General features: G+C 41.9%; 1 protein-coding gene across 1 annotated transcript in view; it reads right to left on the reverse strand.

Moving 5' to 3' along the window:
• LPCAT4 (lysophosphatidylcholine acyltransferase 4) overlaps positions 1-27,061 on the reverse strand; it is a 536,940-nt gene that overhangs the window by 34,760 nt on the left and 475,119 nt on the right. Inside the window, exon 13 of the mRNA XM_069238305.1 lies at positions 20,867-21,020. Coding sequence (XP_069094406.1) covers positions 20,867-21,020 — 154 coding nt within the window. The remainder of the gene's footprint in view (positions 1-20,866; positions 21,021-27,061) is intronic.

Raw genomic sequence — 27,061 nt, forward strand, 5'->3', positions numbered from 1 at the left:
GTTAATAAAATGGAACATGACTGCCTTGGTGCCACTGAACTATGCACCAAACCCAGACCTGAAATTCGGGCTACTCCTTTAGAGGAGAATGATCAAGTTGTATTTGTTAATGGCTCCTGTTTAAGAGATAATGAGGGTATTCTGAGAGCTGGGTATGCACTTTGCACCATCTCAGGAGTAATCAAAGCTTCATGGCTTCAAGGAGTCTTTTATGCCAAAGTAGCTTAATTGGTTGCTCTTACAAGAGAATGCTCTGTATCAAAACAGCTCAAAGTGACTGTATTCAAAGATAGCCAATAAGGATTTGGTGTGATGCAAGACTTTGGGCAATTATGGCACCAGCACGATGATATGACCTTTTCAGGATCACCCATTCAAAATGGTGAAAGAACACAGTTTATTAAATTCATTACAATTACCTGAGTAAATTGCGGTTGTAAAATGTATTGCACATCAGAGATTAAATGATTATATCTCATTGGGCAATGCCTATGCTGATCAAACTGCCAGATATTGTGCACTCCATTGCGTCACTTTCAGTGAAGAGTGGGGTGGTGGAAGTGACATCGTGAGACAAATCAAAGTTTCTTAATGTCAGTGGTTGATACCTGGGAAAAAATTAAAAGACTGCAGGAAGAGGCAACAGAGGAAGAACACAGAAGTTGGAGTAGAGCAGGTTGTCTACAAAGAGGAAGATAATGTCTGGATTTCAAATGAAGGGAAAGTAGTATTGCCAGATTGTTTACAGACATATATGACTAGGTATTACCGTGGTCAAGTGGATCTTGGCAGAGAAGCAATGATTTGTACATTTAAACAGCCATGGTGCAAACCCAGATTTAGGTTAATTGCACAAGCAGTATGACACAGATGTGTTACTTGTCAACAGATGAATGTAGGGAAACACACTGTGGTTAGTTTGAGCCACATAGACAGATCAGGTGGTCCATTTAACAGAATGCAACTTGATTTTGTTGAGATGCCTGCTCGTAATGGATTGAAGTATGTGCTGGTAATTGTGTGTGTTTTCCCACTGGATAGAAGCCTGTTCAACACACAAGAATGACAGTCTTACACTAGCCAAGCTTCTCGTCAGGGAACTAATACCTTCTTTGGAATCAGATCGAGGAACTTATTTTAAAAACAAGATCATAACATTGTGGTGTTCAGCACTGAACATTAAGCAAAACTTGCACTGCAGTTACAGACCAGAGGCATCTGGATCGTTGGAACAAAGTGGCCTGATGCATTACCACTTGTCCTGATGAGCATGCGTAACACCTGACAGGAAGACAGGATTGCTGCTACATGAAATCTTTAAGGGGCGTACAATGAGGTTACCAGCAGTACCTGCCAATGTACTTGTGAACATAACAGATGACTTAGTGCTGGATTACTGCAAAGGTCTGGCTGATGTGGTTTACTCTTTATCTTATCAGGTTGATGCAACAAAGGTTCAAAAGGCTCTAGAGCAATGTCACAACGTGAAGGATGGCAAGTGAGTGCTTATCAAAAAACACGTGAGGAAGACGTGCTTAGAACCAAGGTGGAACGGACCATATCAAGTCATCTTTGTGACAGCAGCTGTGAAGTGTGCTGCCACACACACACACACACAGTTCCATGTCCTCTTGAAGACACAGAGCCTGATCCCCTAAGAGTGAATGCAGAAGAAGAAGAAGGGGTTCAAATTAACCAAGATGAGGACTGGACAAGTGGCTGAAATAGAACTTGTGTGAGATGGTGAAAATGCAAGCATTCCAAATATAGATAAAGACGTAGGAAAGCAAAGTCAAAACCAACTTACTGCCAAGATAGCAAATGTTGAAAATCCAGTTGCACCCGAAAAGAGAACTGTAAAAGGAGATCAATGGTCTGCAGCCACATCTGACCTGGTTGCTGATAATCTCCCAACTATAACAAAAGCAGCTGAAGAATTGAATTAAAGTGAAGGCGAAATTTGTGCTGTGAGGAGAACAAAAAGGTAAAGTGTCAAGCCGCAAATACTGAATGGCTCTATTTTGTTGCAAATGAATGGGAGAACACGTTTTTGGCCTTTTGTTTTGAGAATTCAGTTAAACATTCTGGAACTTGAAATCCTATTTGAACTGAGTTTTGAAATAACCTTGCCAATTGATCAACAAAAACATTACACACTGGAAGTGACAATACTGATCATCAGACTGTGATCTATTAGAGACATAACATTTGAACTTTTTTTGAGAACCTTTTAGTTGAAACTTGATGAAATTTCTAGAAGATCGAGAACTGTTGTAAATAAGTGCAGAAAGACTTTTTGAAGCCGCTTTGAATTTGAATTCTGTTCGCTTTTTGCTCCTGAATTTTTCCCTTTTTCTTCTTTTTTCCTTTCTGATTTTACAGAAGCAATAAACCCAGAACAGGGTAAATGTAGTAGATGTAAATATGTGTGCATTGGTTTAATTATAGTATGTATGATTGTATGAATTTTATTGGTTGCAGGAATGAGTCTTTCAGTGAAATAAGATATACAAGGCACGATGACTCCAGTACAGAGAATAACACCATTTAAGCAGGATACGTTTTATAAGGTTGAGAGATTGCTTCATTTGGATTGCACGAAGAGAGATGTGTCTTCCAATGTTTATTACAGTCTTTTGTATGAGTACCTGGTTACAATGAATGTGCTTGACTGCTATGTGTGCACATAGATTACTTCATCAGTCCAAGAAGGGATCACCTATCATAGCTTACCACTGATTTATGGCATTAGTTGCAGGTTATTGTTAACACGTTTGTACAATCAAGAGTACATTCAATATTTTTCAAACATCAACCTTGTTTTCTCTTTTGTTCCTATTGATCAGCATTTGAGCAGCATCGCAAAGGCTAAGAATATAGATATAGTAGGTGGGTTCTTTGAACCTACACTAACGTTTGCACAGCATATGATCAAAGGAATAATCTAACATGTATTCTTACACAAGTAGAGAATGAGTTTATTAATCAAGCTGATGACAGAAGAAAAGCAATGAAAGAAAATATAGATAAAGGCATAGTTTCCAGAAACAAATCAGCTCACAACATACCGGACACACAAGGATGCTTAGCTTTAGATTGGCAACATGTAGGGAAGCTTTGTAAATAAAAGCCGCAATCAAATACTGATAATACATTTGTAGGGATGAGTAAATGCAGATGTGTGTTTGTTTAAGAATGTATGGAATTTTATGTTAAATGGACAAGACCCTGATGTGCCTGGCACATATTACATCTGTGGGAAGAATGCTCATTACAGGTGACCAAAAGGTTGGTGTGGCACATGATATTTAGGAGTATTTTTTCACAAAAATGTATAATTTCAATAATCTTGACAACCCTGCTGGGATTGAGAGATTTAGAATGAGGATTAAAAGATGAGTAAGTAGTTCAGAGATTACCAGAGATATTTTTGGAGCTTTTATTCCATCAGTGGGTGTGATCGTGAAAGACATTAAGATAAGAAAGTTATCAACCATTTTAGATAAAATGTCAACTGATTTTACAGGTTCCATGCTCCTAATGGACACGGAAATGTTTACGGTATTCTTTAAGCAAAAGAAGGCAAAGCCTGCGAGTTTTAATGATGTAACATTGTTGCACTTACATACCTGACAACAGTAAAGAGATAAGGAAATACCTCTCTAACCTGGCAAGTCAGAAAAATGATTTAAATTACCTGAAACAGACAAATATTTGGAAAACGGTAGGCGAAGGATTCACTAAATTAGGATCTTGGATTGGAGATTTAGGGAATGGTTTTGTGAAAATGATCCTGAAATATTTATTAATTGTGGCTGTATGCATAATGTGTGCACTTGGATTTTACAAGACTTACAATTTATGAAAGATGCAAGTAGCAAAGAATAAACATAGGAGGGAAGAGACTGAAATGGAGAATATGAGAAACAGATATTACAAAACCAAGAAAATGACAGCAGACCTAGACCTATGGGTTAACACACTGCAAGGCTGAGTTGTCTCATTGTAAATGAGAATGTCCTTTTGTTAAGGCATTAATTGCCATCAGAGAGGGGAGAGAGAGATCAAAGTTTACTAATATATTAGTAGTGTAGAAGTTACCAAACGAAGCTCCAACAAGACAAGCAATATCCTTTTCATGCTAAACTGGGAAACAGATGACGTTCCTCTTTCCTTAATCTCAAACAACTATTGTTGGATATTATTGAGGGCAGCGTCTGGTCTACTGTTCAAATCAACTGGTATAAAGTGAGTTCTGCAAAATCAGCGGGGTCAGAGGTCCATCCTGATGAGCTGCCAAATCCACCTCTCACAAGATAAAAATATGAATAACGCCAAGGTACAGAAATGGATCGTAAATGAGGAAGAATACTTAGTCAATCCTTTGGCACTATGATTTTCCTCTGACTTCCAATCACTCAAAACCACAGGCAAATTTCTTGAATGAGAATGAGAAAGGCACACATTATTATGAACAAGATAAAACTGTATAAAAGCTGCATTTGGCAGCATTTCAAACAATTATCTTTGAAGCCAAAAACATAGATTTGCAGAGCTACGAATTTTACAAAGGTGTTTGAGATTGCTAAAATAATTAGCAGACACTCTATGGAAAAGAAACTATGTTATAAGGGCAGTTCAAGTCACTGAGGAGTTCCATGACCATATAGAGGAATGAGGCTGAAGATAGAGTTCCTTTACAAGGTTGTGGAACTCTGAGGTGACTTGCAATTTCGTCATGTACAGCAGGGCTACTTTAATCCAGCCACACCATCATCAATTAACTGTAAAACACTTAAATCCTTGAGGGCAGATTTGCTCATATTTCCCACAAGAGAGTCCAAAAAGGCAACTTGCTGCTTTGCATGAAAGGGAGAGAACAGAAATGGGTCATATATGCTAGGATATGGTGCATTTGGCTCTCTCCTATGTGTCGGTGTAGTATGTGTTGCCTAACATAGCGCCATCGAAGACACCCTTGCGCCATCCTGCAAGGGTGTCTGGGTTACAGGCAGGATTGTTTTTGTGCATTAACGGATACATTCCTTCACAAAACAATTCTTACAGGCATATTCCTCTTTCCATGTGTGCTGCAAAATGCAACACATATGGAAAGAGGAAGTAATGAGAAGAATTGAAGATATTTCTCCTTGTTATGCCTCTGTTGTGTTTTAGTGCATCCCAAGGTTTACATACGTCTGTGAATCTGGGTTTGCATGAAAACACAAGGGTGGATGCACTGGAATTCCCATGATCCACCTACTTTCAGCTACTTGACACAAAGCCAGTGCCTTGTGTTACTTTGTAGTTACTAAACTGCTCAATGCCACATAAATCAACTTTGAGAGGCTTAGTAAATCCCAAAATGGATTTTGTGTCAGAGTTGCTCCGCAAAAGTGATCCAATGTATAAAGGCGTGGGACACAGCATTCCAGTTATTTCTTTATTAAACGCAGGTTCATCAGGACTACAGACTGCCACCTTCTTTCTCAGCAACTGGAGCGGTGACCTGAGATTTATCATATATAGCACAAATCATGCAATCCCTTACATAATGTTCGACATGTCTATCCAATACAGGCCACCAAAAACTCTCACAAATCCTTTTCATTGCGCACATTCCTATATGCCCTTCATGAGCAAAAGTCAACACTTTATTTGTGATCCTCTCTGGAACTACTAAAACACTGGACCTGTACAAAAGGTCATTTACACTTGACAACTTCACAGAATCTTGTTAATATGCTTTGCTTAATCTTTCTTTAGAATCCCATCTAGAACACCCTTGCTGAATGCCTTCCTTCACCTCTATGATTTGTTCATCTGAACTACATGCTGACTACCATTCTTCTTCTGATAAAGCTCCCTCAATATGACCGTCAGCCGTGCATACTAACTATGCATTATCCTCATTTACTTCTTCCATACTGACTTGAAGATCTTGAGTAGGAAAACGAGACAGACATTCTGCCAATATATTTTTGATACTAGGCACATACTCCACTCGATAATCCAGGTCGCCATCGCTACAACGTTTTCTAAAGTTAAATTAGGTGTGGATAACACAGCTTCTTGAACTTTTTTGTTGTTTGTTTCCTCCATTAATTGATCCCTGGTCATTTCTTCTTTAACAGATTTATATTCAAAAGATACTGCCAAATTTCCTAAAGACACCTACAAAACTACACAAACACATTGAGATTACTAACTCAAAGAGGGTTTGTACATCACGGAGTACAACTTAAAATAGGAGCACAAGGAATAGCCTGCAATTCATCCCTGCTGTGTACAATGTGCGCATAGCATTAATTCCAAATGTGAACTTAGATAGGTGTGCACATCACTGGTTTAAATTCAAAGAGAAGAGTGCTCCGAGAAAAATGCCCTCCAATTTATAATTAAAGTGTGCGCATCACTGCTGTGTACAGTGTGGGCATAGCGATAATTCCAAGTGTGATCTTTAGACAGGTGTGCACATCACTTGATTGAATTCAAAATGATGCACACTTCGAGAAAAATGCCCATGTTTTGCTGAAAGAGGGTGCTTTGGTTAATACTGCTACCAACAATCATGCGCGGTCTAGTCTTTTATTGAGAAGGGACGTGATGATGCCCCATGTAGTTACTCGCGGCCTGGAGATTTCCTTGTGAATACGCTCAAGCATTTAGATCTCGTGTAATTAGTCACGCGCTTGAACACCAGGCAGTCTAACAAGAAACGATGGATCCCAAAATGACCGTGAACGTGAATATAGGCCTTAGTGCGTAGGTCTTTCATATGAGAGAGAGAGAGGATGTCTGCAAACATAAAGAATGACAATAGAATCTCTAACGCTTTTTTGAAAGAATAAACATGGAGAAAGAATCTACCTTTTCTATAATTATCTAAGGAGTGCAACAAATAAATATGTTGCTGTAAATATCTCCAGACTGCTGGTCACTGTACAGCTAGAAACACAGAGCAGAAGAAAGAAAAGCAACATTTCGTTTTTGTTCTTTAAATTGCTGCTTCAATTATGCTCCATGACCTGACATGCCTTTCCCAGAGGCTGCTGGGACTGGCAGCAGGTATTGTGACATCAGAAGTCAACTGTAATAAGTTATTACATTTAGATTCTGATGTCATTTCTTTATAATAGGCGACTGGGTGCACACAAGTCGCCTATTAGAAGGAAGTCAGAGACAGGCCTTTATACAGAATAACATATTATAGACCATTAACAGCTTTCATGAGACAAGAAGGAAAGGTTGCAGAGCTCAGAGAAGCATTAAGAACCTGCTCAAATTCTGTGGAAGGAATCCCAACACTTTCACTCAGTTGGCTCACAGGGCAAGGGTTAAGTTGGGGAACAAGATTTAGTTGAAAAAATATCTCCAACTTCCTCACAAGTGAGAGGCTCGAAGATGATCAACATCTGCTATGGTTCTATCAACAGAAACTGGGGATAGAGTGCTAACAAAGGAACAAGCACATACAATAAAACATTTTCTCCCATGAATTAACTGGAAATATCATAGTATAAATCATGGGATTCTGCAGTCCCTGCATAAAAAAGCCGTCTATAATTTATTTGTTATGTAAGGCTCTGGTGGAGAACAGCCATCGTTTATTTCAGGTTCTGAATCTCATAACCCGCTGCTTTCTGGTTCTGAAACTCATAACCCGCTGCTTTGTCCTAACAGCAGATGTTAACAAAACTGGCTACTACCTGTTGCAATGTCTAAAGGCTTTCCAGGCCAGGATGACAGGTCTCTCTGTGCTTGTCAGCGCACAGCTGTTTGTATGCTTTGACTGGAAGCAGAAACCACAGCTGCAGAAGGGGGAGGAAGGCAGGGAAAGTGGTGGAGGCTGATTAAGGATGGCAGGTAAGTTATTATTTTTCACATTTGGGTCAGGAAGGAGAGGCCATGTTATGTATGGCTCCCCAATTACTCCTCTGCCCCTGAGGGGCAACTGAAAGCAGGGGTAGAGGATTTTGGGAGCTACAAATTACATAAAATTATAGATGGGTAATAAACGAATTACAGGGATGTTTTTCACCTCAGGGTTTTGAGTGACATCACACAAAACCTCAGCTTCACTCTCGCCTATTTGATGTCACTCTGAACCCCTCAGTGAAAAATATCCTTGTAATTCACTGCTACCTATCTATAATTCTATATATAATAATAGGCGACTTGTGACACACCCAGTTCCCTAATGACTTTAGAACTTATCTGTAATAAGTTGAGATCTGACATCACAATACTTGCTGCCAGAGCCAGCAGCAGAGGGGAAAGGCAGGTCAGATCCTTTGCTCTGTTCTAGCTGTGGAGCAACAAGCAGAAAGGCGATATTTATAGCAACATGTTTATTTCTGAACTCCTTATAGAAAAATTAGAATATATCTGCATGTTTCTACACATTCCAATTTTAATGCACCTTTTTCTAAAAAATGACTCTTATTTAACAGATTGTAATATCTTTTTGCAACAAATACCTAACAGCTTTTTTGGTATGTTTAATTTTGTAATACAGGTTCTATTTGTATTCTTCAAGTTTGCAAACATGCTGTTTTTTCATATTAAAGAGTTATGCATCAAAGATTTAAGTGATTTATGGAAAGGTATCATAAGGGATAAGTTATAGTACGCCGTACAAGGTTATTTCAAGTCACTTCAGAGCTCCCGAACTTGTTATAGGATCTTGTACTTCTGGTCATGGAACTCCTTGAGACTTGATTTATCTTTATTATTCCATATAGTCTTTTAAGAAAAACATAGCAGTGCCTGCCACTCACACCACCTTGACTTTCTGCTGCCTGCTGCCTCTTGGCAAACTTTCTTGAAACACCTGTGATTCCTCAATTGAATCATTTGAGACCCTATAGTCTCCTCCAACTGGGTTTTGTCCACAAGAGCAACCGAATTTGGTTGGTGGCAGCTGATGAGGCTTACATGATTTTGGAACTGGAGTACTATTGCCATGATCTCATTGTCGATTATGTCATTCTTTTATTACATCTCTTGTGTTGGGTCCCATTTAATCTTTTCTGACCAAAGTTCTATTAGACAGTTTCACCCTGAACTGTTGAGTAACCCCGGGTTCCTTCCTGAGCCCAATGTTGTTCAACACCTACGTATCGCTTCCCATCAACTTAATTCAATCTTTTGGCTTATCTTTTTCACCCAAGAAGAAAATATGCAGTTACTGATTCAACGCTTAGAGCATAATGCTCAATAAAGAACAACTCAAATAAAAATTATTTCCTGATTATGGTTGATCGCAGAGCTGGGATCTCCTCCCACTCCAGTGGAAGCACGTAGAAATTTAGAGGTCATGATCTATTTCAAATTGTCTTTCTTTCCCCATGCTAACAAGCTTATAGATACTGGTTTTATTGTGCTAATGGGACAACTGGAGCATTCCAGGCAGTCATTTGATCCTACTTCAACTCTGGCCGTGTCACACTTCTTGACTGTTTAAATCGCTCACCTCTAGGCTTCCCAATACTGGCCATGATAAAACTCGTTTTAAGTTTTGCGCTGCTTGCGTGCTGTACTTGCGAAATCTTTTGTGAATAAAAACATTTTTTTTAAAAGGGGCTTGGAGCCAACCCCTTAATTACCAGGACTAACCATAGGCTTGGTCCAACATCGATCTCATTTACCTGTTTCTGATTGGAGAGCACGTCATTTGCTTTCAGTTCCTGCCCTCTGCTGCTTGCCATCCTGCCATCAGGTGGATTCTGGACCAAATATTTCCAGTCACGGACACTGGTTACTAGCCAGTCTCCTTCTAAAAACCACATTGCTTCCTAAAGTACATTTTTCACAAGGCTGTGTAGTCTGATAAATGTCTGTGTGGAAAAGGGTGAGGTGCCCAAGCTTTGAACTTACTATGACATCCGCTACTAATTTCCACCCGAGAGACATCTGGTTGACCTTCACCGCCATGGTCCTGAGCCTCGGGTGATTCTGTAGTCCAAAGCGGCAGCAGCTGCATTGCTTATTTGGGTCTGACAGTCTCTCAGGTCACATGATGGATTTAACAATGGTGGCTTAGCACTCAGTGCTTGAAGACGAGGGCACAGGTTCAAAGAATGTTAATGTCTGCCTGTTATTTTCTCTCTTCTTTGTACTGTGTCAAAGGACAACAAAATCAAAGCAGCCTTATCACATATTAACCCCTTGATGGCTGGGGTGCCCTTAATTTCGGCATTTAGATCTTCCTGACTGTTTCCACTAAATAAGTGGCTCTTAACCTGCTGACGCAAAAACAACAAGTGATGGACGGAATGCTGAACATTGTCAAACACTCACCCCCAGTCACAGATCTGGGTTTAATCCATCGTTCTTTTGCTCACCATGCCACCCCAGTTTGGACCCAGCCATATGCAAATCAGTCTTGACCCTGTTCCTCATGGGAACAGTCCAGCCCGAACTGCCAAGCCAGGTCCTCCCTGGACCGGAAACAAGCATCCTGGGACCGGTTTCGGGGTTTCACCCCTCATCAGCCAGGCTAGCTTGAATCCAGTGGCATGGGAAGCACGCAGACTTCTATAGACCTTACTGAAACCTGGGGACCCCGACTGAATTGTTATTGGAATCCAGGGACCCTCACTGAGTCATTACTGGAAGGTGGGGACCCCAGCCTAAGCATTTCATCTGCACAGCGCTTGCAAAATCTTTATGTTTAAAAAGAAAAAAATCTTAAAGGGTAGGGGGGTTCGAGCCCACCCATCAATAACCTTGTCCTACCATTGGAAGGCTCTCACATGATCTCCACATCGCTCTACTTACCAGTGGCTGGATCCCACGTGGTCTACACATCCCTCTACTTACCACTAGCTGCCTCCCTCGTGGCTCTTTGCTGGTCACCTCCTCCTCCTTGCCTCAGTCATCATGCTGTGGAGAATGGCCTCAGGCCCAACTACTGCTTCCGGTACCCACCTCTTTCCACTGGCAGCTTCTGATGGTAGTTTTGGTTGTTTAAAAATACTTCTCCCCTCACATTTTTTTTTTTTTTTATTAGATGCCTAGCACTCCATACGAGTGCGTGCATGTGCAGGCCATATTCTTTTCTCCCTGGCGCTCACAGTGTATGGCTGCTCTTAGCTTACATTCTTCAAGCACTTTTAAAGCACTGGATGTAGGGCTATTATCAGAATGCAAACAGAAAAAATAGGTTTCTGTGAGCGCCTCACGATCTGATATAGTAGCACATACTGAGATAGCATGCATAGTTTGGGCCTGCCCCAAAGATCTCTAGTTGCCTCCTGCCAGGTTGCAAATAACCCATTAGTTCCCACTTATGTTTCATTAAAATCTGGATGCAGTGGGAAGGGATGGGTTGTATTGGTACCAGAATACACATAATAGGAATGGGTACACTGCACATGTATGACATTTGACTTTGAAACGTTTCCATGTGCAAGAGTAAAAGCCTGGAAAGTGTAAAAATGTAGGTGGGAGAGAGAAAGGCCATGCTTTGTGAACAGGTTGGGCAAAAGGCGGGATTTCACCCCTCTATCACTTGGGCTACTTACTTGGTATGTTCATGTGTCAGTTCTTAGACGGGAATTGATGGTTCCAATCTGTTTCTTTCATCACCGTCCTCAGTCACAATGCCTTTATATGCTTTAAGCTAACTGGCACTTGAGTATTTCATGCAGTTCAACCATTCAGATGGAGTTTAGTAGGGTTACAAATTCTAGCAGGATAAGGTAAACTTTCCCGTTAGTGAAAGTAAATGAGACTTTTAGCTGAGAAAGCCTAAGGTTATTAGCTGAGATCATCTGAGGTATGCAGAACAAAGTGTGACAGAAATGTATTAACATATAAGCGTATCATTACAGAATGCTATCTTTCTGAGCTGTTGTATACTTGAGTACTCCTGCCAATTGAGATCTACCCTATGGTCTACCAAGGTACCAATTTTATTTTTTTTAAATGAAACTCAATCCCTATGTGAATAACAAAGGTAAGTTAGTTTATCCATATGAACATGGACGTTTAGGTACGGAGTACCACACAGGGAGACAACAAACAAATTCAGGCAGTGCTTAATTTGGTAATAAAAACTTGATGGTTCCCAAAGCTCTCCTCTGAAACACATGGATGCTGCAATTAAATGTGCGAGCACAGAATACTGAGGCAGCGTAATCCTAAAGCCATCTCGGGCCTCTTTAATACATTTAAAGCCACTTTCTTCTCCTCCAGCTAACTCTTACAGCTTTCTGCTTTCTCCCTTTGTGATGTTTTTCCATATTTCTCTTCCTGCATTTTTCATGTGTCTTTTGCTTGCAGTAAATGTCTGACGCGGAAAAATAAGTGCTGGCCCCCAAAAATAAGTGCTGGTGCCCTCTACCGTCTCAAACTAAGCACTGAATTCAGGGTATGTAAATAAGGGCTGCTTTAGGCTTACGTTCTTCAAGCAGCCCTGAAATCATCTCCCACTCCCCCGCCCCCCCCCCCCCCAACACTGTGCCTTTAGCTTTAACTAAGCCATGAAGGGGCTGTAGTGTGGACATATTGCACAGTTCTTGTGAATAGTGACAGTAAATAATCATTGAAAATATAACCAGTGTGATGAGTGCAGAGTATGTAAGCAATTACACTGCGCTCGAGATTCTTTTCGGATGAGCAACCTGACTTGTGCTGGCTCGCGCTACAGCATTGTGAGAGTTGACTCACGCTGAGAATTGTTGATTTTCAAATGTAAGTGCCTGGTGGTTGTTGTCACGGTTTTTAAACAAATAGTTAAAGGTAAAAATGCTACCGCTGTCTTTAGCACTAAAACACTGTCATCAAATAAACACAAGCTCACTGGAAAATCGTCCCATTTACCAGACCGTCCCCAGCCTCCAAGCCGCCAATCACAAGTGAGTTTGAATTTCTAATGGAACTGCATTCACTTTACGGCTACAAATAACATTGACAAAAGAACCGTTCTGGCAATTGCTGTCTTGACAAGAAAGCACGGCTCCCTGCTCACCTCCTACAAAATCTAGGGCCAATTCCACAAACAAGCAATGTCAAAGCCAAAAGATTTATCTGCTGTATTCATGTTTTTTTGCATGTTATTCATCAGCACAAGCTGATGTACAGCATGTCTTAAAGTTTATAAAAAAAGCGCTGTAATGAGCCCAGTGTTGATTGCATTAATGCTTTTTATTTTTATTTGAGGCAGCCAGCACACCAGCTTGCGCTGCTGTTTAACATGTCTAAAATTACTTTGACAAAACCTGCAAAATCTCTTGCATTAAAAATATAAAGCATTGCCAAAACCGGTACCACCCGCTTATGCAAAATCTATTGGTTTTGTCATTTTTTGTTTTTTTAAAGACATGTTATACAAGAGCGTGACCTGCGCTATGATGCAATCATCGCTGAGCGCATCATAACGCTTTTTAACTGAAGGACATGCTGCACAGCAGCTTGTGCTTTTGTGTAACGTCTAAAAACAATTCACAAAAGCAAAACATTTTATTATGGGTTTCTTAAGGATGGCAGATTGGTGGGTGGTGCTTCTTCTATTTTGAAACTAATTCAACTAGATGAAACTGTCTTTATTTTTAAAATAGAATATTAATTGAATAACCTCTGTCAGAAAGTATTCCTTGTGCTCTAATGGTAATCCGCAGTTCATGCTTTCTGAGAACTAGGCTTAGGCATACTGTCTGAAGGATATGTCTTGTGCTCGGTGTCGATTAGGAAGAGCTACAAGACATGCTTAGAGGATACTGTGGGTATGGGCCTTTGCACACACCTTGGCAGAAGGCCACTCCCAATGCTTGGTATTTTCTGGGCACTACTACTTGTCACGCTTAACGCGTACTAAGGGCATGGGGGAAATAAATTAATAACCTTTCACAATGGACAATGGGCCTTGCTGAGCCACTCATCGAATGAAATCATTTTCTGTCCTATAAAAGTATTTATGAATAATAGACACAGAAAGGGTAATGCTTTTTTAACATATTGCAGTGCAGTAGAGCCGCTGTGCAATATAACTTAAAGTAAACAAAAAAAAAAAAACGCTATGACAGACGATGACAAAGCCAATAGATTTTGCATAGGCGAAACCCACTGGCTTTGCCAGTGCTTGAGCTGCTCGCCCATTAATAAACATATTTGTAGATCCCTGTGCACTGTCCACAAAGTAGTTACTGTAAAAGTCCCAATCTCTCTTAGGTGAAAATTTCCTGTTCTATGTCCTAATGTGTACTTTAACCCCTTCGCTGCCAGGCCTTTTCCCCCTCCTGTGCTGAGCCTTTTTTTTTTCTATTTGGGGCAGTTCGCGCTTAGGCCCTCATAACTTTTTGTTCACATAAGCTACCCACGCCAAATTTGCGTCCTTTTTTTCAAACATCCTAGGGATTCTAGAGGTACCCAGACTTTGTGGGTTCCCCTGAAGGAGTACAAGAAATTAGCCAAAATACAGTGAAAATTTAGTTTTTTTTTTAAAAAAATGGGAAAAAAGGGCTGCAGAAGGCAGCTCGTGTTTTTTCCCCTGAAAATGGTATCAACAAAGGGTTTGCGGTGGCAAGATCACCATCTTCCCAGCTTTCAGGAACAGACAGACTTGAATTGGAAAACCCAATTTTCAATACAATTTTGACATTTTACTGGGACATAACCCATTTTTACTATTTTTTGTGCTTTCAGCCTCCTTCCAGTTAGTGACCAAAACGGGTGAGAAACCAATGCTGGATCCCAGAAAGCTAAACATTTCTGAAAAGTAGACAAAATTCTGAATTCAGCAAGGGGTCATTTGTGTACATCTTACAAGTGTTTCCTACAGAATATAAAAGCTGAATAAAAAAAAAATTTAAATTGAGGTGAAAAAACCAGCCATTTTTCTCCACGTTTATATAGGGCTTGCAGGTTCATCAATAACTCTAGGTACCTAGAGCCAATAAATGAGCTGCACCTTGCAATGGGTTTTTATTCTATACCGGGTATACAGCAATTCATTTGCTGAAATACAAAAAAGTGAAAAATAGGTATCAAGAAAACCTCTGTATTTCCAAAACGGCCATAAGATAAGGTGTTGAGAAGCAGTGGTTATTTGCACATCTCTGAATTCTGGGATGCCCATACTAGCATGTGAATTACAGGGCATTTCTCAAATAGACGTCTTTTTTACACACTGCCTTACATTTGGAAGGAAAAAATGTAGAGAAAGAAAAGGGGCAATAACACTCGTTTTGCTATTCTGTGTTCCCCCAAGTCTCCTGATAAAAATGGTACCTCACTGGTGTGGTTAGGCCTAGCGCCCACGAAAGGAAATGTCTCAAAACACAATGTGGACACATCAAATTTTTTCACAGAAAACAGAGGTGTTTTTTGCAAAGTGCCTACCTGTGGATTTTGGCCTCTAGCTCTGCCGGCACCTGGGGGGGCAGAAATGGCCTAAAATAAATTTGCCCTCCCAACCCCCCAGGTGAGCGACCCTTGCCTACGGGGTCGCTCCCCCTACGTGACATTAGTGCAAAAAAAAAAAAAAAAGATCCCCGGTGCCTTGTTGTTTCTGCCCCCCTTGGGGGCAGATTGACCTAAAATCGGCCGATAAGCCCCCAAGGGGGGCAGAAATGGTCTAAATACAGTTTGCCCCCCAGGGGAGCGACCCTTGCCTAATGGGTCGCTCCCCATCTCTAAAAAAACAAACAAACAAACAAAAAAAAAAAAAACACAAGAAAAAATTTGCCCTGGCGCCTAGAGGTTTCTGCCCCCCTGGGGACAGATCGGCCTAATAACAATAGACTGATCTACCCCCGGGGGGGCAGAAATGGCCAAAAATAAATTTGCCTCCCCCACCCCCCTGGGGAGCGACCCTTGCCTACGGGGTCGCTCCCCTTGCGTGACGGCGCAAAAAAAAAAAAGATCCCTGGTGCCTAGTGGTTTCTGCCCCCCTTGGGGGCAGACTGACCTAAAATCGGACTATCGAAAATGGCCTAAATACAATTTGCCCCTCCAGGGGAGCGACCCTTGCCTACGGAGTCGCTCCCCACCTCAAAAAAAAAAAAAAAGACCACTGGTGCCTAGAGGTTTCTGCCCCCGGGGGGCCAGAAAAGGCCTTAAAAAAAAAAGCCCCCCCTGGGAGCGACCATTGCCCTAGGGCTCACTCCCTCATGCCAATTTCATAAAAAATAATAAAAAACCCTGGTGTCTAGTGGGCGTTTTAGCAGCGGGATTGCTTGCAACCATGTAACCATTACATCCTGGGCACAGAAGGGGTTAATTATCAGACACTTATTCAAGTTAATGTTACTTTCATACAGCTCACCAGAACAGGAAGAAACGCTTTCTCCTAGCTAAGACCCTCCCTCTAGAACCGTCTTATTAGCCATACAATGATTTCAAACGGTCACTTTACATTGTTAGCTTATTAGCACGTTGTCTAAACTTAAGAAATACCACATTCTTCATTTTTTAACTCACTCTTTAACATTTTTGCATCTAATGAATACAATTTATTTTTACTATTTGAAACTGCCTGTAAACATATGCTCATACAAGCAAATACATCCCTTCATTTCTTAGAGCTCCTTACACTGTCAATTAAGAGGCATGAAATGCCAGTTTTATGCATGTTGGCATCCCCATCCTGGATCGTGGGGGAATGCCTTTTCAATAGGATGGTCAGGGATCTTTGCATATGCTCCCCCCATACCTCTCACACTCAGGCATTTCAACAAGATAAATACAGAGCAGTATATAATTGTTTCACGGAGCTGCTCCTGGTGTCGGAAACCAACCACATTCAGCCAAAACCACTCAGGAGGGCTCTTGACGATGAACCAAGGCCATGTCCTTCATCCAGACACAACTTCTCCACACTTACAAGCATGGCTCCTGAATTCCTAAATATATCTCAAGGCTGAAGGGACATTCTAGCCAAATATAGAGCAGACACAGCTACCAAAATGTATAGATTAAAGTGGGAAAATATCGGTCTATGGTGCCAGAAGTCAGGCTTCTCCATAACAAATACTGCCTTATCTCTTGTCTCTGGCAAAATCAGGATTAGTCCATGCATCCATAAAAGTACACCTGGCTGCAATATTAAGATAGAGACCAGGGGTCTCCAACTTTGTTTTGTAGTGAGAGCTACTTCTGATGAGTAAAAATCATTGTGAGCTACTGAAGGCCAAGGCACTTGTGCAGTGTTACCAGACACCCCCACACCTAGCTATATTAACTTTAAACGTAACGTCCATAGAGCCAGAAACCATGGTTTGAACAAAGTACTTTTTGACTTGGGGCACAATGACACTGCTGCCATGTGTGCCAGTGAGGTCTTGAGCAAATATGAATGGGATAAGTGTGTATGGGTGATGAGAGCTTATGTCTTTTGTACTTGTAGCACAGGATATATCTTCCCTCATATGTGGAACTGTTACATGTATAACAAACATACAACTATTTTTTTAATCTGAGAAGTTTAAAGTTCTTAATAATCTTTTACAAAATATTTATTATAAGGAACATGTTTCCGCAATTTAAATTCCTCCCACATAAAAAATGGCTGTATGTTTCAATTATAAATATAACAGAAAGTCTACCAACCACTGGGAGCAAGATCCCAGCTATGTGTAAATGCAACTCTTTGAGACGGGAGAACATTAAACTAAAGAGTTAACTTTATATGGATGCCATAAAACTCATAATTTAAAGTTTCTCCCATTTCAAATTGCTACACTTACAAACAGCAGGCATCTTGCACCCAGTGGCCTGTAGACATGGTGTGATATTTATGACAGAAAAATACAACCATTTATTTATAAGGGAGGAATTTAAAGTGAAGAAACATGCTTCACAAAATATTAATAAAGGATCTGAGTGTTGGCACAGCATAAGACCCTGCATGGCGAATCTTTCCAGCATGCGATGTATGGCGTGGCAGCACATTAATCTTATATTTTTGACAAATAGCAATATCTAATCTATTCCTTTTTCTCTCTGGCTTAACCTTTTTTCTTATTTTCTCCTTTTTTTCTTCCCTTCCTTTTAACAAGTCTTTGTTATATAGTCAGTGACTACTTATGTGCATCTCAGGCATAATGTTTTTGTCCGGATGATGATCCTAACAATCAAATAAGGGATCGAAACATTGACATTTAGCACTTGGACACTGTACAATAATATATGTTTTGACATGAGCAAGAGTAGTGTAAAATCGCTGAGCAATTATGATTTATGGTTTCCAAGACGTTTTTGTTTTCCCACTACACTGCTTTCTTACTTTCGTTTGGAATAAACGTACTGATTTATTGCATGTTTTCCACAGACTTCATTGTGATTCTATGAGGTATTTAGATCTATAGTCCTTCTATCTAAGGGACCCTTGTTCCTTTATAAAGCACTTGCTTTCTTAATCCCTGTGGGTTGTCCCCTGTGTGTTTTAAAATTCACAAAATATTAAGACATAATTGACTCAATGTTTCATATAAATATGTTTCTTCATTTAAAATTTATCCCATTTAGAAAAAAACGATTTTATTTTTTTCACTTATATGTATGGCACAGTGTATATTGGCCACCACAAGCAAGAGACCTGCTGTTTGTAAATGTGACCCTTTGAAATGGGAGAAAATTAAACTGAAGAGTTAACTTAATCTTTACGTTAACTCGTCCTTTTAATTTTCTCCCATTTAAAAGTATTCAAAAACTTCATTTTGTTCTCACACTAGTAGACAAGGACTTATTTAAGATTTAAATACCTCAATGCTTCAGTTCTTCACAATTGTACCCTGGGTCATAAATCAGACTCCAGCACTGCTCATTATCAGGCCCGCTATCTGCAGCCTAAAGATAATATTGTAAAATAAACACAGTATACCCTGAACTTTAAAAGGAAGATGTGAATCTGTGCTTGTTTAAAAATTAAATCAAGGCTGTGGGCTACTCTGAAGGTGTCTTCGAGCTACTAGTAGCTCACGATCGACTGGCTGCAGACATCTGTTTTAGATTCTGATTTTTTTTTGTAGCCAAATAGGAACCCTCCTCACTCTATCCTTTAGGGTCTTAGATGAAAATGTGCAAAAAAATGTTGCAGTCCTTTACCTTATGTTGAGGGTAGAGGCAGCAGATACAGCCCTTATGGTGGTCTTCAGAGTGAAGTATTTTCTTACCACATGTACCACAAGGCCTGAAGTGCCCTATCTTTGATGCATCTCACACAGGAGTAGGAACATTCTTCCTAAACTGGTTGAAGAAAACTGAGCAGAGCTCAGGGAGACTCCCTTCATACGAAGTGCATTAGAAAATCTGAGGGAACCAGCCTCTGTGGGGAGTATTCTAGAGGTGGCATCACCTGATTGGCTGGGGTTCGGTGCTTTTTAAATAACATGGATAAGTTATGAAAGTGAATGCTTGATTGCCATTGTATCCTATAGTAATGTCATGTACTGCTGTATTATGATACCATGGGATTCCCACTTTGACAACAGGGAATGATTCAAGCTAGTGAATTTATGAAAGATGTAATCCTGGAGAAGCAAATATACGCACGGGAACAGGGTATGAAGGCTCCAAATTGCCATGCCTTAGATAGTTGGCTGACACTCACATTACAAGTTTGTGGGGAATGACAAACCCTTACTAAGCACATTCCCAGACTGGATTATTTTACTCCTGTCATGGGCAGGAGGAGGGTGAAGTGAAAAAAAGGTTTAATTAGCAAGTGCACTACTCAAAAGTATTTACACATGTGCAAATGTAAAATGTTACATTTACACTTTGGGAAATGCCTCAATGTGTGAGTAACCTGGAATTCAGAAAATAACTACAGAATTAGTCCTAGGAAACTTCAATTGTTGCAGCATCCCAGGAACACCTATTAATCCTTTCTGAATAAAAGAAATCGATATATAGGTAGGACTACATTTGCAAAAGTAGATTTCAGACATTTCTTTCAAGACCTGAGGCCAAAAAGATTAAGATATCCAGTGCATAGGTTAGAAACTTGTGAAAATCAAGAGGGATGCACCATTCTTAAAGGTGTCTGCAGTCCGAACTGACCACATTTCAATACTAAGTAGTTATCCTGACTATTCATAAATGGTCCCCTAGCAATTACAGAAAAGTCAGCTCACGACTGAGGCGTTTTATTCACTTATGGATCTATTAGGGCAGTTATGAAGTGTGTGTGGTGCTGGGCCACTTGGTACATGCACAATAAGCACAGATTTGTGTACCGGCCGCGGATCCCATATATAAATACAAGTATATCGGGGTCAGCTTATCAACAGGGTGGATGAACTGAATAAAGTTTGGAGGGCAAGAGTAGTTCTGGGACAAAAATTGTGCTGTGGCTGTCCAAATGTAGGGTGGAGCTCTGTATAGGCAACTAATGTTGTACTGGCTCAGAACTAGGTATGTTGTCCTGCAGTAGCTGAAGCACACTGTTTGTCAAACATAGTCTGGCAAACGTAGTACAGCTGCAGTCCAAGTCTCTAGTTTGCTTCTTCAGAATAAAATAGAGTGAAACAAGGGAAGTTAATCTGTGGCCATAAACAAAAATCACAAGACTTTTTCCATGTGAAAGGAGGAAGACAAAAAATGCAGTATTCAGAGGGTGCTCGCAGTGACTGGATAAACTGTATGAAAGGAAAATACATGTGTAATATAGGAAGTCCGGTAGATTCCACTAGCAGTTCTAAAAAACATTATTTGGTCTTGGTCACATGATGTCCACTGCGTAAGAGAGAGTACAGGATGGCAGATTTGAAACTTCAAGTTTAAAGGAACCCAGCAGCCTTACTTCCTAGCGACGGCTCCTTAGTAAGTGTAGTAGCTCCCTTGTACCATTCTGCAGTAATAGACTTAAATCTAGGTTAACTACTTAATTACAGTTGGTGAAGTTAGGTTAAATATTTACCTCCGGAAAGTCCTTCTGTTTCGTTCTCCAAGCAGATTTCAGCAAAAACTTTTGAGCAGTCGCTGGCGGAGGTTCCAAGCAGAGTGCGTAGTATGGAGGAAAAGCCAGCTTCATATAATGTAAGCTCTCCTTCCTGACACGGCTCTGAAAACAGCTGGGGAGAGGCAAAAATGACATGAGTGTGGAAAAGAGAATGTCGAAAAACAGTTTCTCAGTGCTGCAGAATGAGCATTAAAAAGGGTGCAATATGGAAAAAACAGGGAAAAACAAATACAATAAAAAACAGGCAGTGGGGAAAAGAGTAGAAAAGCACAGATGATTGAAAGGAGGATGAAAAAACAAGTCCAAAGTAATATAACTGGGCAAATCAGTAACAGGGTTGAGTTCCACTGAGGTGTTCCAAATGATGTCAAAAGGACGAGATTAACGCTTCAGTTGTTTCGGACCACCGAGGTGGAAACTGCCACATTGAGAGTAACCAAATAACATTTTATATTGTGCAAGGTTCTCCCCAACAGCATTGTCGTGTAAGCAGATACCGCGGAGAAGTCATTTACATGCCATACAGAAAACAGACTTCCTCCCCATACTTACAATTCCTTCATTCTTTCTGTCACTCGCCTCTTTTCTAGCACCCTCAGCAACGCCTTTTAAACAATTAAAAATACATACATGGATTCCTGCCATGCTTTCAATCACACTTCAACAAATTTCCAAATAAAATAAATGTGGACCAGTGTCAAAATATTCGGAACAAATGTGCCAGTAAAACAGATGCAAACAATGATATCTGCAATACAAAGGTCACATTTCATGTTATTACCACACAACAGCTTAACTGAGTTTGTAAACCAATGCTGAATGTCTCAGAGTCCCCATCCTAGAATCACTTTATAAAGGAAACCAACTGATAATAATCATAAAGGTAGTTATTGTGATTTAGTTTCACTGAACAGATTTAATACCCCGTGCCATGCTTATAAATACCATCGACAATAGACAGCTGTAGAGTGTAATATGCTACTTATTATCTTTGCTGCTAAGAAAGGAACATCCTGACACACTTGACACTTCGCCTCTCATGCTCATAAGCCATGACCGTTTTCAAACTCAACAACTGTTATTAACAGCAAAAAAGAAAGTATACGTCAACATCATACAAAGAGTGTACAGCTAAGAGGTGATATCTGCTATTATTTTTAGATGCAGTGGAGCGTACACAGCATACGCAGGCCTATTTATTTCATAGTCATTATTTTTAATAGATAGGACTGCACTGCTGTAAAGAAATGGCTCCCTGTTGCAGTTACCCCCCACTTTTTGCCTGATACTGATGCTGACTTGACTGAGAAGTGTGCTGGGACCCTGCTAACCAGGCCCCAGCACCAGTGTTCCTTCACCTAAAATGTACCATTGTATCCACAATTGGCACACCCTGGCATTCAGATAAGTCCCTTGTAACTGGTACTTCTAGTACCAAGGGCCCTGATGCCAAGGAAGGTCTCTAAGGGCTGCAGCATGTCTTATGCCACCCTAGAGACCCCTCACTCAGCACAGACACACTGCTTACAAGCCTGTGTGTGCTAGTGAGAACAAAATGAGTAAGTCGACATGGCACTCCCCTCAGGGTGCCATGCCAGCCTCTCACTGCCTATGCAGTATAGGTAAGACACCCCTCTAGCAGGCCTTACAGCCCTAAGGCAGGGTGCACTATACCATAGGTGAGGGTACCAGTGCATGAGCACTGTGCCCCTACAGTGTCTAAACAAAACCTTAGACATTGTAAGTGCAGGGTAGCCATAAGAGTATATGGTCTGGGAGTTTGTCAAACACGAACTCCACAGCACCATAATGGCTACACTGAAAACTGGGAAGTTTGGTATCAAACTTCTCAGCACAATAAATGCACACTGATGCCAGTGTACATTTTATTGTAAAATACACCACAGAGGGCACCTTAGAGGTGCCCCCTGAAACTTAACCAACTAGCTGTGTAGGCTGACTGGTTCCAGCAGCCTGCCACACTAGAGACATGTTGCTGGCCCCATGGGGAGAGTGCCTTTGTCACTCTGAGGCCAGTAACAAAGCCTGCACTGGGTGGAGATGCTAACACCTCCCCCAGGCAGGAGCTGTGACACCTGGCGGTGAGCCTCAAAGGCTCACCCCTTTGTCACAGCCCAGCAGGGCACTCCAGCTTAGTGGAGTTGCCCGCCCCCTCCGGCCACGGCCCCCACTTTTGGCGGCAAGGCTGGAGGGAACAAAGAAAGCAACAAGGAGGAGTCACTGGCCAGTCAGGACAGCCCCTAAGGTGTCCTGAGCTGAAGTGACTCTAACTTTTAGAAATCCTCCATCTTGCAGATGGAGGATTCCCCCAATAGGGTTAGGATTGTGACCCCCTCCCCTTGGGAGGAGGCACAAAGAGGGTGTACCCACCCTCAGGGCTAGTAGCCATTGGCTACTAACCCCCCAGACCTAAACACGCCCTTAAATTTAGTATTTAAGGGCTACCCTGAACCCTAGAAAATTAGATTCCTGCAACTACAAGAAGAAGGACTGCCCAGCTGAAAACCCCTGCAGCGGAAGACCAGAAGACGACAACTGCCTTGGCTCCAGAAACTCACCGGCCTGTCTCCTGCCTTCCAAAGATCCTGCTCCAGCGACGCCTTCCAAAGGGACCAGCGACCTCGACATCCTCTGAGGACTGCCCCTGCTTCGAAAAGACAAGAAACTCCCGAGGACAGCGGACCTGCTCCAAGAAAAGCTGCAACTTTGTTTCCAGCAGCTTTAAAGAACCCTGCAAGCTCCCCGCAAGAAGCGTGAGACTTGCAACACTGCACCCGGCGACCCCGACTCGGCTGGTGGAGATCCGACGCCTCAGGAGGGACCCCAGGACTACTCTGATACTGTGAGTACCAAAACCTGTCCCCCCTGAGCCCCCACAGCGCCGCCTGCAGAGGGAATCCCGAGGCTTCCCCTGACCGCGACTCTTTGAACCTAAAGTCCCGACGCCTGGGAGAGACCCTGCACCCGCAGCCCCCAGGACCTGAAGGACCGGACTTTCACTGGAGAAGTGACCCCCAGGAGTCCCTCTCCCTTGCCCAAGTGGAGGTTTCCCCGAGGAACCCCCCCCTTGCCTGCCTGCAGCGCTGAAGAGATCCCGAGATCTCTCATAGACTAACATTGCGAACCCGACGCTTGTTTCTACACTGCACCCGGCCGCCCCCGCGCCGCTGAGGGTGAAATTTCTGTGTGGACTTGTGTCCCCCCCGGTGCCCTACAAAACCCCCCTGGTCTGCCCTCCGAAGACGCGGGTACTTACCTGCAAGCAGACCGGAACCGGGGCACCCCCTTCTCTCCATTCTAGCCTATGTGTTTTGGGCACCACTTTGAACTCTGCACCTGTCCGGCCCTGAGCTGCTGGTGTGGTGACTTTGGGGTTGCTCTGAACCCCCAACGGTGGGCTACCTTGGACCAAGAACTGAACCCTGTAAGTGTCTTACTTACCTGGTAAAACTAACAAATACTTACCTCCCCTAGGAACTGTGAAAATTGCACTAAGTGTCCACTTTTAAAACAGCTATTTGTGAATAACTTGAAAAGTATACATGCAATTTTGATGATTTGAAGTTCCTAAAGTACTTACCTGCAATACCTTTCGAATGAGCTATTACATGTAGAATTTGAACCTGTGGTTCTTAAAATAAACTAAGAAAAGATATTTTTCTATATAAAAACCTATTGGCTGGATTTGTCTCTGAGTGTGTGTACCTCATTTATTGTCTATGTGTATGTACAACAAATGCTTAACACTACTCCTTGGATAAGCCTACTGCTCGACCACACTACCACAAAATAGAGCATTAGTATTATCTCTTTTTACCACTATTTTACCTCTAAGGGGAACCCTTGGACTCTGTGCATGCTATTCCTTACTTTGAAATAGCACATACAGAGCCAACTTCCTACATTGGTGGATCAGCGGTGGGGTACAAGACTTTGCATTTGCTGGACTACTCAGCCAATACCTGATCACACGACAAATTCCAAAATTGTCATTAGAAATTGATTTTTGCAATTTGAAAAGTTTTCTAAATTCTTAAAAGACCTGCTAGGGCCTTGTGTTAGATCCTGTTTAGCATTTCTTTTAGAGTTTAAAAGTTTGTAAAAGTTTGAATTAGATTCTAGAACCAGTTGTAGATTCTTAAAAAGTATTCCAACTTTTAGAAGCAAAATGTCTAGCACAGATGTGACTGTGGTGGAACTCGACACCACACCTTACCTCCATCTTAAGATGAGGGAGCTAAGGTCACTCTGTAAAATAAAGAAAATAACAATGGGCCCCAAACCTACCAAAATACAGCTCCAGGAGCTTTTGGCAGAGTTTGAAAAGGCCAACCCCTCTGAGGGTGGCAACTCAGAGGAAGAGGATAGTGACCAGGAGGAAAATTCCCCCCTACCAGTCCTATCTAGGGAGAACAGGGTCCCTCAAACCCTGACTCCAAAAATAATAGTCAGAGATGCTGGTTCCCTCACAGGAGGGACCAACACCTCTGAAATCACTGAGGATAACTCCAGTGAAGATGACCCCCTGTTAGCCAGGATGGTCAAAAGATTGGCTTTGGAAAAGCAGCTCCTAGCCATAGAAAGGGAAAGAAAAGAGATGGGCCTAGGTCCCATCGATGGTGGCAGCAACTTAAATAGGGTCAGAGATTCTCCTGACATCCTAAAAATCCCCAAAGGGATTGTAACAAAATATGAAGATGGTGATGACATCACCAAATGGTTCACAGCTTTTGAGAGGGCTTGTGTAACCAGAAAAGTAAACAGATCTCACTGGGGTGCTCTCCTTTGGGAAATGTTCACTGGAAAGTGTAGGGATAGACTCCTCACACTCTCTGGAAAAGATGCAGAATCTTATGACCTCATGAAGGGTACCCTGATTGAGGGCTTTGGATTCTCCACTGAGGAGTATAGAATTAGATTCAGGGGGGCTCAAAAATCCTCGAGCCAGACCTGGGTTGATTTTGTAGACTACTCAGTAAAAACACTAGATGGTTGGTTAACTGGAAACGAAGTGTGTGACTATGTTGGGCTTTATAATTTGTTTATGAAAGAACACATTCTAAGTAACTGCTTCAATGAAAAGTTGCATCAGTATCTGGTAGACCTAGGTCCAATTTCTCCCCAAGAATTGGGAAAGAAGGCAGACCACTGGGTCAAGACTAGGGTAACCAAAACTTCCACTGGGGGTGACCAAAAGAAAGGGGTTACAAAAACTCCCCAGGAGAAAGTGGGTGACACTAGAAACAAAGACAAAGAGTCCTCTGTAGGCCCCCAAAAACCAGAACAGGTGGGTGGGCCCCAAGACACAACCCAAAACAAAGGTGGGTACCAGGGTAAGAACTGGGATGCCACTAAGGCATGGTGCCACAACTGTAAACAGTCTGGGCACCACACCAAGGACACTTCTTGTCCCAAAAACAAACCCCAGAACAAAATTCCAGGGGTAACCAGTGTAGCCATGGGAGATGACTCCTCAGATGAGGAGGTCTTCATAGCCTTCAACTGGAAACAGGGCCCAACAGGTGAGTTGGAGATTCCAGAGGGAAGTAGACACTTCCACCACCTACTGGTGAATGGAATCCCAACCACTGCCCTGAGAGACACTTGTGCCAGTCACACTATTGTGCATGACAGGCTGGTGCTCTCAAACCAGTACATCCCAGGTGAGACTGCCAGGGTAAGAGTTAGCCTAGACAGGGTCACTAAGAGGCCTGTGGCTTTAGTGCCCATAGAAGTGGGTGGCACTCTTAGCTGGAGAAGGGTAGTAGTCAGTACAGACCTCCCCCTTGATTGTCTCCTTGGAAATGACTACCCAGAGGTTAGTCAGAGCCCAAGAGAGAAACTGGTCCAGTGCCAGTCCTCTCCCAAGGATTCTGGAAGTCCTGCCTCTGCAGTAAATGCAAGCAGGCCCCAGAAGAAGAAGAAACGAAAACAGAGTAGGAAGGGTGGACAACCTTTAGCCAAGGTTACAGCAAGCCAAGGAGATTTTGCTCCAGTAGGGGAGAACTCCAAAAATGGCCCTGATAAAGTCCAACCTGACCCACAAGAAGTCCTGGCTAGTCAGGCAACTGTTAAACCTGAGTGGGTGGCTCCTCAGCTAACAGAAGAAAGAGTGGAAGAAGGGTGTTTACT

The sequence above is a fragment of the Pleurodeles waltl genome, chromosome 6, assembly GCF_031143425.1.
Source record: "Pleurodeles waltl isolate 20211129_DDA chromosome 6, aPleWal1.hap1.20221129, whole genome shotgun sequence".
In the NCBI taxonomy this organism is placed as follows: domain Eukaryota; kingdom Metazoa; phylum Chordata; class Amphibia; order Caudata; family Salamandridae; genus Pleurodeles; species Pleurodeles waltl.